This window comes from Mesoplodon densirostris, chromosome 11 (genome assembly GCF_025265405.1).
Source record: "Mesoplodon densirostris isolate mMesDen1 chromosome 11, mMesDen1 primary haplotype, whole genome shotgun sequence".
Taxonomy (NCBI): Eukaryota; Metazoa; Chordata; class Mammalia; order Artiodactyla; family Ziphiidae; genus Mesoplodon; species Mesoplodon densirostris.
Genome location: NC_082671.1, coordinates 72614469 through 72627852, shown reverse-complemented (window position 1 = coordinate 72627852; position 13384 = coordinate 72614469). Strand labels below are relative to the sequence as shown.

Sequence of the window (13384 nt, the reverse complement as noted above, 5' to 3'; positions counted from 1 at the left end):
TGCACTTAATCCTCCCCAAGGCCTTATGAATATTATCCCCCTTTACAAATGAGGAGACAGATGCAGAAAAGTACTCTTCCTGAGTTTATACAGTTACGTAAATGGCAAAGCCAGAATAAACACACTGGTACAGCTGACCCCAAAGCTGAGGCTCTCTTCAACCCCAGGCCACTTTCAAAGTTAAATTGTGTAGGTAATTCATCAGAATCCTTCTCCATTATCTGCAGTCCTGAGCAAATGTGATTGTAGGAAAACTGTCAGACCTTTTCATTGTTCAAATGTCCTTTTGTCCTAGCTGGATTTTACTATGCAGACCTCACTTTTCTTGTCATCCTGTTGTCTTTAAGCTTTGGAGGCAAAGTATCTTGATTTTTTTGTCTAAAATTACTTAAAGGATATAATTATGTTACATTTATGCGATATGTCAATTTTAAAGGACTTAAACATTTTTATCCTTAGGAAGGCATTTGATTTTTTTTATTTTTTTTATTTTTAACATCTTTATCGGAGTATAATTGCTTTACAATGGTGTGTTAGTTTCTGCTTTATAACAAAGGGAATCAGCTATACATATACATATATCCCCATATCTCCTCCCTCTTGTGTCTGGCATTTTGATATTGATATTGCTAAAACACTTAAAAGGAAAAATTAAATTAAAACAGACTTTTTACTAAATGAGTTTGTTCCTGTTAGGAAACACTTTGAACACATAGTTTTAATTAGTTCTGTACTACACTTAATGTTTGCAATTTACATTCCTATCTATTGTATTGACAAAATCCACACACTTCCATTTCTAATATAATAGCTAAATAGCTTTCTGTTTGCATACAGCTATGATTTCAGTCCCTGTTTGGGGGTATATGGTTTCTTACCATGAAGGATAAAACTTATGGCTGTTTTATTCTTGGCAGAAAGCCAAGATCTGCCATAATCACTTTAAACCAGAGTGGTGCAAGAAGGCAAGAACTTCTGGTTAAATCACCACCCAACATGGGGATGTTAAAGGCTGTTAATGGAAGAATCCAATGGAAAATAATGCTAAATATATTCCATACAACCAAGCAATATGTTTAAATGAAGAAAAACATGGAAGGTACCTGACATGAAGATCATCTTAAAAGTGTACATCCCCCCTTATAGTCCAAATACCGTTACAGAAAGGTAGATTGATTTAGATTTTCATGCGTTAGTCATTGTGCTGGACAACAGTGAGAGAAAGGGACATAGCATCCCAGCCCTCAAAGAGCACCTAGACTACTGGGGGTATGGGCATTATTAAAACACTTCAAAGCACAGAAGTACATGACTTCCATAAAGCTTTTATGTTGTATGGTAAAGATGTCAGCCCCTATGACTGCTCAGATTAACGGAAGTGATTAAGTTCTAATTCAGGTTTTCTATCGTCCTAAATTTCTGCAGTTTACTAGCCTTTCAAATTTAAAATTCACAGATATGCCCCCAAAATATTGAAGCATCCTGCAGTAACCCAAACTACCAAAGCAGTGGTTATTGTATCTTTTGGAGTGCATGTCATTAGAAGCAAAAAAAAAAAAAAATAACCAATAGATCTACTATTGGTATCTAATGAGTAGATGACATAGCTGAAACAGCACACGAGAAGGTTGAAGAAGATATTAGAATTACAAAGCTGGGAAGAGCCTTTGAGATTCTTAATTCTTAGCTTCGGGTCCACTGCTGCACCTCAGGGACCCCAGAAACTCCCTGAGGTCAAATTGTATCTCTGCCTTTTTTCTTCAGAAAGGCTCCGCTGCTTTCTACACTTTCTCAAAGGAGCCAGTGACCTAAAAAAAGAAAGGTCCTTGACCTAATTCCAGAATCCAGAGAAAATGGAAACCCGCTGTTTGAATCACACAGTAAATGAATGGCTGAGATGGGTCCCAGGACCCACTCGTGACATCTGTGTGCTTTCTGCCACCCTGGGCTCTAGCCCGTCCCTAGCTGCAATTCACTGAGTTGGGTCTCAGTGTCAAGGTGTCGCAAAACCCTCGGCCCTTCCCTCCTATTTTGAGGCAAGGGAATTCGGGCTGCAAAGAGGATACATTTTGCAGCCGGGAGACCTCGATTTCAAATAGGAAGAGTCTTCTCTGGGCAGGGAGACAACAAGCCAGAGAGGCTGTCAAACCCAGCAGTGGGTGTGTAGTCATAGTGAGGTCCTAGAGGCTAAAACTAAGAGCGAGAGCTGGAGTCTCAGCTTGCTGGGTAACCTTACCCAAGTCATTTCCCTGGTCTGAGACTGGGTTTTCTGGGTGTGTAGAGATCAAACACAACGCCCCTAAATCCTTAAAAAGACGTGAAAGGCGTGGCTTAGACCCAAGCGCCCCAGGCCCGCAGCCGCCCGAAGTCGTGCGTGACGTGCACCGACGCCGAGTAAACCGCAGTGAGGTCATTGCCCTCCGCCTCGAGGCGCCGACCCTCCACGTCAGGGGCGGGGCCTGCGGCCGGCTCCAGACTCCCTCCGCCCCGCCCCAGCCGCGCCTCCTCGAGGACCGTCCGGCGCGTCACGTGACGGGTCCGGCGCTGGTGGTTGCTGTCAGCTGATTCCCCGGCTTGGTGGCAGTGGCAGTGGCAGCGGCAGCGGCAGCGGCAGCAGTGGCGATGGACTTTCTCCTGGGGAACCCGTTCAGCTCTCCGGTGGGACAGCGCATCGGTAAGTCCCCGGGGCCCGGCCCAGCCCCAGCGCAGGGTTCCGCGCCCGGCACCGGCCCCCAGGCGTGCCTCCAGGTCCCCAATTACACACCTGAGGGAGGCAGGGAGAGGAACGAGGCTGGAGTGTCTCTCCCTGACCTGGCCCCGCCCAGCCTCCCGCCTGCTTTGATTGACAAAAGCCGCGGCCCACTAAGAAGCCTCGGCTTGTGATGGATGCCTACAGCAACCAATAGATAAAGAGAGAAGGCGGGTCCGGGCGGCTGCGACTCAGCCAATGTGCGGCTGCTAGGGTCGCTAATCCAGGGAGAAAGTTTGGGGGATTAAAGGGACTGCGTGGGTTTGCAGTCCATGGGCCCCTCGAATGTTTCTCTCGTCGCCTCCCCAGCGCAGGTCGCGCCGCCTGGGCCCTTGCCGTCTCATTCCTGGCTCACTCGGCGCTGCGAACACGGATACCTGAGAAGGGCTGGAAGTCCATTCTCCAGGACCAGGCTTGGCGGCTGGGTGGGCGTCTTGCGGGGAGGGGGACAGGGAGCCCTGCCTCCCCCAGGCCGGGGCTAGACGCTGAGGAACCCGCTCCATGAGGAAGCCAGGCCAAAGCCTCAGGACGTGCCGGCCTTGGCCGCGCTCACCAACCGGCATCAAATGGACCGCATGGAGTCGCAGACTCTGAGCTGGAAGTGATCTTAGAAACCACCTGATTCGGTCTCCCTCATTTCTCAGTAGAAGGGACGGCCAAGCCCTGTGGCCGAGACACTGGCTCACTCAGAGCCCAGGTCTCCTGAATCTCTCGCCCCCTATTGACGGGAGACTTATTAGTTCTGTGACGTTGCCTCTGTAGGGAGGCTTCCTCACCTGTGATTAGGGGATAATAATGATCCCTACCTCCGTGGGGTTGTTGTGTAGGTTAAACTCGTTAATAAATGTAAAGGACTTAGTGCCTGGCACGTGGCCGATGCTATATAAGAGAAAGTGGTGGGCTTCCCTGGTGGCGCAGTGGTTGAGAGTCCGTCTGCCGATGCAGGGGACACTGGTTCGTGCCCCGGTCCGGGAAGATCCCACATGCAGCGGAGCGGCTGGGCCCGTGAGCCATGGCCGCTGAGCCTGCGCGTCCGGAGCCTGTGCTCCTCAACGGGAGGGGCCACAACAGTGAGAGGCCCGCGTACTGCAAAAAAAAAAAAAAAAAAAGAAAAGAAAGAAAGTGGTAATATTTATTATTGTTACTGAGACACCGCCAAGTGAGGGTCCGGAATTCCTGAAAATGGCTGGACAGTTGGTCTCATAGGCACTCATTTCTGCCCACAAATGCAGAGAGGACCCACAGGCCATGGCCCAAACCGCTAACACCTCTCCAGGGCAGTCTGGGTGTGCCTCCTTACATGAACAAGCCCAGGGCGGTACTGTGAAACTCTCTCCAACTTTTTGATGGTTTTTAGCCTTAAGTTCAAACTGGGAAAATTGGATCTTTTAGACAAGATATTCTTTCCATTCTTACTGTCTTGGAAGCCAAACCTCGCTTAAGTCTGTTGACCCAGCTCTGTTGAAATCGCCCCCATGGCCATTTGTGGCTCTTCTGAGGTTTTGTAATGAAATGTCTTCAAGAGGAGGCTGTCAGTAGAGAATTTACACACCAGGAAGCTCCTGGACAAGAGAGGGGAAGCTGCACCTCTCAGGACCACCGCCCTGCCCCACCTACTACACACACGCACACACACGCACACACGCGCGCGCACACGCACACGCGCACAGGTGAGTCATTGTTTTGGAGCTGAAAAGAGAAGGCAGCTTGTCTCTCATCTTTATTTCTCTAGCTGCAGATACCACTGCTTTCCTCACGTGCCCAGTTTGAGACTTCCTACCCCTCCCCCGCCCCCAAAAATTCTGGCCTTCCCAGTCAGCCACATGTGCTTGAGCCTCTCTAGAAAAGCTCATCTGGACTCTGAGCTTTAGATGGTCAAAGAAAACAGTTTCTTTTCTTACCCTGAAAGGTTGCCTATCTTGGGCAAGAGATAACTTAGTCCAAAGAGTTACTAACCCTTAATACCTTAGAGCACAGAGCAAGTTTTACTACGGGAATGATCCTTACCCTGGGGCTCTTGTGACCCAGGGCTCTCATCAGAATCCCTTGGAAGACTTGTTAAAGCATCGAAGGCTGGGCCCCATCCCCAGAGTTTGTGACCCTATAGGTCTGAGGTGGCCACTGGATTGGAAACCACACATTAAAACCCTCTGTTCTAGCCCATCCCCTTCATTTTATACAGGAGACTGAGGCCCAGAGAGGGGAGGTGGAGACTAGGACTCACCCAAGGACCCCAGTGAAGCGATAGGAAAGCTGAGATGAACTGCCCTGAGCCCCTGATATCTGAACCAAAGCTGAAGAAGCTCTAAAAGTAGGATTAAATGAAGAATGTCTGTCATTTGAGTTAATACCCTCAGTATTCCTTTTTTCTTTTCTTTTTTCTTTTTTTGATAAAGAGACGGCAACAGCCCTGATCAGCTGTGATTACTATTTTTTTTTTTTTTTTTTTTTTTTTTGTGGTACGCGGGCCTCTCACTGCTGTGGCCTCTCCCGTTGCGGAGCACAGGCTCCGGACGCGCAGGCTCAGCGGCCATGGCTCACGGGCCCAGCCGCTCAGCGGCATGTGGGATCTTCCTGGACCAGGGCACGAACCCGCGTCTCCTGCATCGGCAGGCAGACTCTCAACCACTGCGCCACCAGGGAAACCCGGCTGTGATTACTATTACTAATGACCTAGTATTAGCTGCTTGCATTTCTGTAAACTGCAGGGGTGAAATAATCTCTTCTCAAGCCTGCAAACTCCATCTCTCTGTTGAGAGTAGAGCCCTGTCCAGTTGGCAGCCCTGAGCACAGTGGGTCCTGACGGTGTTAATCAGGGGTGAGTGTCTCTCAACTCACAAAGTCCCCAGCCACCCACCCACACCCCTTTGTGCTTGCTGCTCCCTCTGCCTGCTCCCGGTGCATCCTTCAAAGCCCCGGGCATCGTCACCTCCTCCCTGAGGCTTTCTGTGACGCCTTCAGATCCAGCCGTTGCTTTTGTGCCCTCCCATCGCCCTAGCTCTGCAGGCTCTCTCACTGTCTGCCTTTGGGCTCTGAGCCTCTGCTCTTTCCTGGGGGGATGGGGGTTATACCAGCATCCACCTCTCAGGACGGTTGTGAGAGTGGAGTGAGCTGCTCCGTGGAGAGGGCCTGGCACATTGTCAGTGCTGGGGAGACATCATCATCATTTTTATTATTTTCACCGTCGTCACACTAATAAAGCGCTGTCCCATTCTGTTAGTAGTTGTGCATGTGTCTCCCCGGCTAGCCTGGACTTCCTGAGGGCAGGTGCTGTACCTTACTGATCCAGACCCTTGGCTCTTAGCATGGTGCCTGGCACATAGTAGGAGGAAAGAAAGGAGAAAAGGAAAGTAACAGTTCGTGAGCAAATGCCAGGTGCCACGCTGGTATCACGACCCTGTTGTCGAACCCAAGTGCGTGTGCCCAATGCACAGTGAGGCTAAACAAACCAAACAGTTTGGAGCAGTGAAAGGTTTATTGCAAGGGCCAAGCAAGGAGAATGGGCTGCTCGTGCTCAAAAGACCCAAACTCCCTGATGGTTTTCAGGGAGGAGTTTTTAAAGGCAAAACTGGTTGCGGGGTGGGGGGGAGTGCAGGGTTTGTAACTTTCCTCTGATTGGTTGGTGGGGAGGTGACATGATGGTGTTCCAGGAATCTCAGGCATCAGCCTTCTGGTTCCCTCCAGTCTGGGGTCTGCTTGTGCAGGCCCGAAGTCACCATCCTCCCCCTGGGTGGGACCCCCAGGTCCAGCGGAAGAACTCAGAGATTTGTATCAGATTGTTAAGGAAGAACTCAGAGATTTGTATCAGATTGTTAAGTAAATCCCTCGAGGAGGAGCTGGGACTCTGCTTTATCGCTGCACCATTGTTTCTTGACTGCCTTTCCTTTGTTTCTGCCTTCCCTCCCTTCCCTAATTAGTAACTGTTTGAATCTGCACTTCGGCACTCGGGGAGATTTAGGAGGCTGAAGCCTTTTTCCCACAAACAAGAAATAGGGGACACGGAAAAGCTTTTGTGCCCAGAAGGACCCCACAGGGTCCCGCTCAGTTTCAAAGCCCCCTTTTCTTTGATATTCATCCATCTTGAGAGGAACAGGTGTGGGACAAGAAAGGGAGTAGTTTTGGATGGAGAGCTTAATCAGGAACTCGGCAGAGGAAGTCGGTTTTAGGGGGACTCAGTTTCAACCCTGCAGGGTTTTGCTATTTTTTCCCATGTCACTAAAGGTAAGTCTGAAGGCAGGTGTCACTTCCCAAGGTTTCACAGCTCAGTAGAGTCTCTGGCTGCAAAGCCCAGGTCCTCTCTCGTACCCTCACCACACTGCCTCTGGCTGATGAACACCTGTTTGGAATATGCAGCATCCCAGCCCTCCAACATCCAGTTATTGTTTGACCCACAGACTAGCTTTTCTGATTGCAACGCACACCTGGACCTGTGCACGTTTCCAGGTCACTCACCTGTCCACTAAAGAAAAATACGCACAACCTAAAAGTTGAGAATTATGTTTTATCTGGAGACCTTACTGAGGATCACAGCCTGCGAGGCAGCCTCTCAGGTAGCTCTGAGGGGCTGTTCCAAAGAGGTGACGGAGGAGCCAAGATATACAGGAGATTTTGCTGGGGGAAAAAAAAAAGTAGTCAAACATCAAAAGATTATTTTAATCACAAAAAACAGACATCTCAAGTTAATGATTTTAGGGCTTTCCTCTGTGTGGGAAGATGGAAGAGTCTGGGCTTATTGAAATCAGTCCTTTGACATGCATCTTCAGTATCTAGTGCCAATATCCTGTTTTTCTCCATCCTGAATTCCACTCAGGTGCACCTTTGGTGAGGGGAGGGTGTGCAGTGGCCAGCGGCTTGATGACCACAGCTGCCTTTGTTTACTGAAATGGCGGGTGACATTTTTTGTCCACACACCCTTATCTATCAGGAGAGCTTCCCGTTTCCCCGTGGGCAGCAACCTGGGGCTGAAAGGATCACAGATAGCTGAGTACTAGCTGGTGTTGACACAGCCCTCTTCTTCCAAGGATTTAAAAACCCTTCCCAGGTATTCTCTGAGGACAGCCCTTACTGGCTGTGTCTTATAGAGAGACGTCAGATGAGTACTAGCTGGTGTTGACACAGCCCTCTTCTTCCAAGGATTTAAAAACCCTTCCCAGGTATTCTCTGAGGACAGCCCTTACTGGCTGTGTCTTATAGAGAGACGTCAGATGAGTACTAGCTGGTGTTGACACAGCCCTCTTCTTCCAAGGATTTAAAAACCCTTCCCAGGTATTCTCTGAGGACAGCCCTTACTGGCTGTGTCTTATAGAGAGACGTCAGATGAGTACTAGCTGGTGTTGACACAGCCCTCTTCTTCCAAGGATTTAAAAACCCTTCCCAGGTATTCTCTGAGGACAGCCCTTACTGGCTGTGTCTTATAGAGAGACGTCAGAAGGCAACCCAGTAACCCCATATTCCACTTCAGGCTGTCAGCTCAGCCCTGGCACTTTGAACTAGAGATGCAGGTGACTCGGGAGAGCAAGCTGCAAGCAGCAGAGATGATAAACACGGGCAGTGCCTGGGGACCAGCCCCTGGTAGCGGGTGGGGAGAGCAAGGTGGACCAGGCAGAGAGCCCAGAGCCGAAGACTGAGTCCTGGGATGGATGGGAGAGGTGAAAGGTCGGGGAGAGCCACCCTTAGTTCCACGAAGGCCAAGCCAGGGGGGCCACCAGAAGGCATCATAGGTAAGAGACCATAGGCATTAGCAGGAAGAGAACACCTCGGGCCCTCGGGGCTGCCATTTTGGGAGTGATGAGTGGAAACCAAACTGGACACTCAAGCAAGGTTGTCAAGGGGACACCAGGCTGGGCGGCGGGAGACCTGGGTCCAGCTGCAATTCCACTGCTGACTATGTCACACTCCTTCTCCACCGCCTCCCTTACCTGTAACACAGAGATGCCACCATTCTCCCTCTGTTTCCCAGAGAATTGAACAGCTGAGGGGACGATGAGGACAGGGAAGGACTGATGCTAGAGGAAAGAAGCACACGGATGGGCATTGCAGAGGGGGCGACAGAACCGACTGCACAGGCTTAGAGGGCAGAGTGTCCGGTTACCAGAGGAGCTCAGTGCCAGCACCTTTCACAGTGGGCCTGGCTGCCTTGTTTGGGAGTGAGCTCCCCAACCCTGGAGGTATGAAGGCAGAGGTTGGAGGGGAGGGAGGCTGTAAGGAGGATGCTGCATGGCTGGCAGGGTAGACTAGGCCAGGATTTGCAGACTTTTTCTGTAAAGGGCCAGATAGTGAATATTTTGGATTTTATGGTCCACATGGCCTCTGCTGCAAACTGCTCAACTCTGCCATCAGAGCACGACAGCAGACAGACAATAAGTCAATGAAAGGGCATGACTGTGTTCCAAGCAAACTTTATTTATGGACACTGAAATGTGAGTTTCATGTAATTTTCACGTGCCATGAAATTCTATTCTTCTTTGGATTTTTTTCAACCATTTAAAAATGTAAAGACCATCCTTAGCTTGTGGGCCATGCAAAAGCAGACTGCATTTGGCACGTGGGTTTATAGTTTGCTGACCTCTTAGCCAGAGGCAGAATGGTTAAGTTCTTTGTTCTTCAAACTGGGGTCCCAGAGCACCCCGTCAGAGATGTTTGAGGATGCTCCAGCCCTGGACCCCCTGAGTCAGAATCTCTACCGCTTCCCACTCTGTGCCGTGGGGAGCCCTTGCATCTTGAAGCTCCAACTCCTTGATCCATAAGTGCTGGCGCCAGGTTAGAACCCAAAATTTCTGTCTTAAGGACAACAGGGACTAATGTCTAGAAAGGGCTTTGTGTCCGCGGCATGGTACATAGTAAGGCATCCAGGATGTGCTCCTGAGTCAGGCCAGGTGGTCTGAGTCCTGGTTTATCCTTCACCTGCTTTGTCACCTGGAGCAAGTTACTTAACCTCTCTGTTCTCCAATTTCCTGACTAAAAAATAAGGATAATAATAGCACGTATCAATTGGGATTGCTGCGTTGCTGTGTTGGGAGATCGTGGTATTGTCATGTTGTGAAGCATTTGGCCCGGTGCCCGCCAGACAGTAATTGTCCGTAATTATTAGCTGTTGTGATTTTTTACCCGGTATTGTCATCATGGCTGGGATGTAGTCTAAGTTGGAGGCAGAGCCCAGGTGCCCACCCAGGGCCCTGGCTCCAGCACAGCCTCTGTCTGGTCTTGGTGTCGCTGGGAATGAGCAGTCGCAAGCTGGGTGGCAGCCACAGCCACAGACAGGTCAGGTTTCAGGCTGTGGGGTGGAGCCGGTTCTCACTTGGGAATTAAAGCCTTTGCCTGACCCCACAGATGGAACTGGTGAATAGGTTTTGTTCCCTCCCTGAGCTCAAAGAAATAAGAGTAAAGTCCTGGAGTTCCGTCCTTCTGGTTTTAGAAAAAAACAAAAACCCTCAGTATCTTCTAATTAGCCTGGGACCATCGCCCCATGAGAAGCAGGAGGATTCAGGACAAGTTAACTCTTTACCTTCTCACCAAGGAGGCCTCGGTCTAGGCTAGCACTCTCCAGACTCCTGCCCTTCGTCTACCACCTTTAGTTTCATTTTCAGAGTGTTTTCCTTTTGTTCACCCACCTTTTTAAATTTGACCTTATCCTGTGTAATTATATCCTGAAATCATGACTTTGATAAGCTAGTTTGTGTTTTTTCCCTTCTACTCGACATTCAAGTAAATAGGTAACTCTAAAAATGTCTTTACGTTTGCCCATGAGCCCACCTAGCATATTCCCAGGTGGCACGTTTTGACCCCTGGGACGTAAGCAGTCTGAATAGGGTCAGAGCTTAGACCCTGCATCAGAAGATCTGGGTTCAAGTGCCAGCTCCTCCCCTTCCCAGCCAATATCCCGCAGGCAAGTGAGAAAACCTCCGGGGGGGCTTGTTCCCCCACGGAGGTGGGAAACTTGACAATTGATAAAGCACCAAAAATGCCACAGAGAGCCAAGCACCTGTGCAAGACCCATGGGGAGGAACTGGGCTTTGCTCCTGAGGGGGAGGTAGAGAAAGGAAGGAGGGAGCCAGCGAGGCCACACAGGCTGAGACCAGGAGAATTGAAGGATGGACAGAGGTGTCCCCTGTTCCAGTGGAACTTGATGTATTGATGCAGGATAAACCCTTGGGGTGGTTAACTTCATGTATCAACTTGGCCAGGCCATGGTACCCAGATACTTAGCCAAACGTTAATCTAGATGTTTATATGAAGGTATTTTTTAGATGAAATTAACATTTAAGTCAGACTTTGAGAAAAGCAGATTACTCTCCGTAGTGTGTGTGTGCCTCATCCAGTCCGTTGAATAGAAGAAAGACTGGCCTCCCAAGAAGGGGGAATTCTGCCAGCAGACGACCTTTGGACTTAAGCTGAATCTGTCCTCTGGGTCTTCAGCCTGCTGGTCTACCCGGCAGATTTTGAACTTGCCAGGCCTCCACAATAGCACAAGCAATTCCTTAAATCTCTTGATAGGTACATACATACCTACATACACACATTTGTCAGTAACATCTTTTACATTCGTGAGTTGGGGGAACAAAAAAAGAATGTCATAGACACCTTGACCAGCCCCTTCAAGCCTCTCTACTTTCATGGCCTTGCTCCTTCTTACCTAGATAGTTTTTTAAAAGCCGTCCTTCATCTAACTGAAATTTTCTTCAGTTAGGTACTATAGTTAGTTATATCAGCTTTAAAATTGTGGGTTGCCAAAGTTATGCCTCTGTAAAGTATTTAGAGTTCCTTTTGTGGCCTGTGGTTACAAAATGGCAAGGGAGGGGCAGCCAGGGCTTTGAGGAAGGATGGCTCAGCAACTTAGGAGACTGATGGAACTTTCCATGCTAGGTCTGGAAAGAGCTATTCGTTTGGAAAATAGGCTTCAGGACAGTTTGCTGGCTGGGGAAAAATGAAGGGCTTCTGCATGTATGTGATTTAAAAATCTATTTTATGGGCATGCTTGAAATTTTCAAACAGTGACTTTTAGGCTGATATTTTTGTCGTTGGTAATGTTTGTTTTGGTGTTGGCTGTTGTGCTAGGTGGGATGCAAAGCACGTGAAGTGCATTCTCTCATTTCCCCCTCACCTAACGCTGGAAGGTGAGTGCTTTCGTTATCCCTATTTTGCAGGGGAGGAACGAGGGCACAGAGAGGTTAAGGAATTCACTCAGGGACACACAGCTAGTGAGTGCTCCAGTCAGGACTTGTACTGGGATTTGTCTGTGTCCAGATCCCACTCTCCTAACTTCCCCACCTCATTGCTTCCCCTTAGAATGGAAAGGGACCTGGCGGGTCTCCTTTAGAGTGAAAACGTCTGGGTTCAGGGTCCATCTAGGATGAGTTTGTTCCCAATGGTTCTTTCTGTATTTCTCCACCCACCACCCCAACCTTCAGCATATTGGTTTCCTCCTCCTGCTAGCCCCCATGTAACAGAGAGCACAGGTGAAGGCACCCTGTGGTGCTGCCTCTGTTATCAGGAGAGGAAAACCTTCCCCAGGAGCCACTGGGAAGAAAATTCCACTCACATCTCCGTGGCCAGAACACAGGGCCTCTTCTGGCTGCAAGGGAGACTAGAAAAGCTCAAGAATGTGGGCCAGTGGAGAGTGTCTTTCACAGCAACAAGCTCTGCAGGAGTCAGTTCCATGCAGTAGAGTTGATAAACATCCAGTGTAGTCACAGGGTGAATTAACACAAATACCATATCCCACGTGGGTAGGTGAATGGGTTCCCACACTGTTTCCAGGAGGACAGCACAGCTGGGCAGTGTCCCAGGGGGATCAGTGGGAATGGTGAAGGCTCTAGAAGTCACTTCCACAATGGAGTGGTCACAGGAACTGAGGATGGTAACGTGGAGGTCAGATGAAGGAGGGACATGGTGCTTTTTAAAAATATTCACAGGACTGCTGAGCTGAAGAAAGATTAGGATTTCTGCACAACCGCTACTAAGGGATCAATGAGGGCCAAAGTGGGAGTACTTCATTTAAATTAAGGTGCTCTAAGGGCTTATGGTCGTGGTGAATATGGCCTCATCCTTCATTCAGTCATTCATCAAACACATCCTGCAGGTTTTTCACAGGCCCGGTCATCCTGTGTGGTGTAGAGAATTCAATGACTCACAAGCTGTAAACTCCATCCTTGAGCTCACAGCCTAATGAGAGAGACGTAGAAACAAAGAAGTAAATGCTATAGGGTTACTGTAACACTAAGCAGAGCTTGTAGTTGTGGTGTGCGCAGAATGCCGTTGGCCCAGCGTGGAGGGGAAGGCCCTCTGGGGGTCAGGGCAGGCCCCTCAGGGAGCAGCGGGCAGAAGGCCCAGACGATGGGAGGAGGAAGCGGGGAGAAGGCCGGTCTGCACGCCGCAGCCTGCCACCAGGCTTCGGGGTACCTCGGCTGTGACAGAGAGACACAGCCGAGCCGGCCCCACGCACTGGGCTTACCTGGCCAGAAGTTGGAAGGTCGGCAGTTCCAGGATTGGTCTGACAGATCCGCGATGTATTGCAACACCCAGGCTCTTTCTTTCTCTGTCCTGAATACGTTGGCTTTGTGTCCGGAGCGTGTCACCTCCTCGGCCCAAGCTCCAGGCGCCGTGCTCCCATGCTGGCTCCCAGAAGAGAGGACAGGA

The 13384-nt window shown here is 49.6% G+C and overlaps 1 protein-coding gene across 1 annotated transcript in view; it reads left to right on the top strand.

Annotated features, from left to right (window-relative positions):
* Nucleotides 1-2513: 2513 nt before the first annotated feature.
* The window catches only part of TOM1 (target of myb1 membrane trafficking protein), a 46989-nt gene continuing 36118 nt past the window's right edge, over nucleotides 2514-13384 (top strand). The window contains exon 1 of the mRNA XM_060112659.1: nucleotides 2514-2674. Within this exon, the coding sequence (XP_059968642.1) occupies nucleotides 2623-2674 (52 nt within the window). The 5' untranslated portion in view covers nucleotides 2514-2622. The remainder of the gene's footprint in view (nucleotides 2675-13384) is intronic.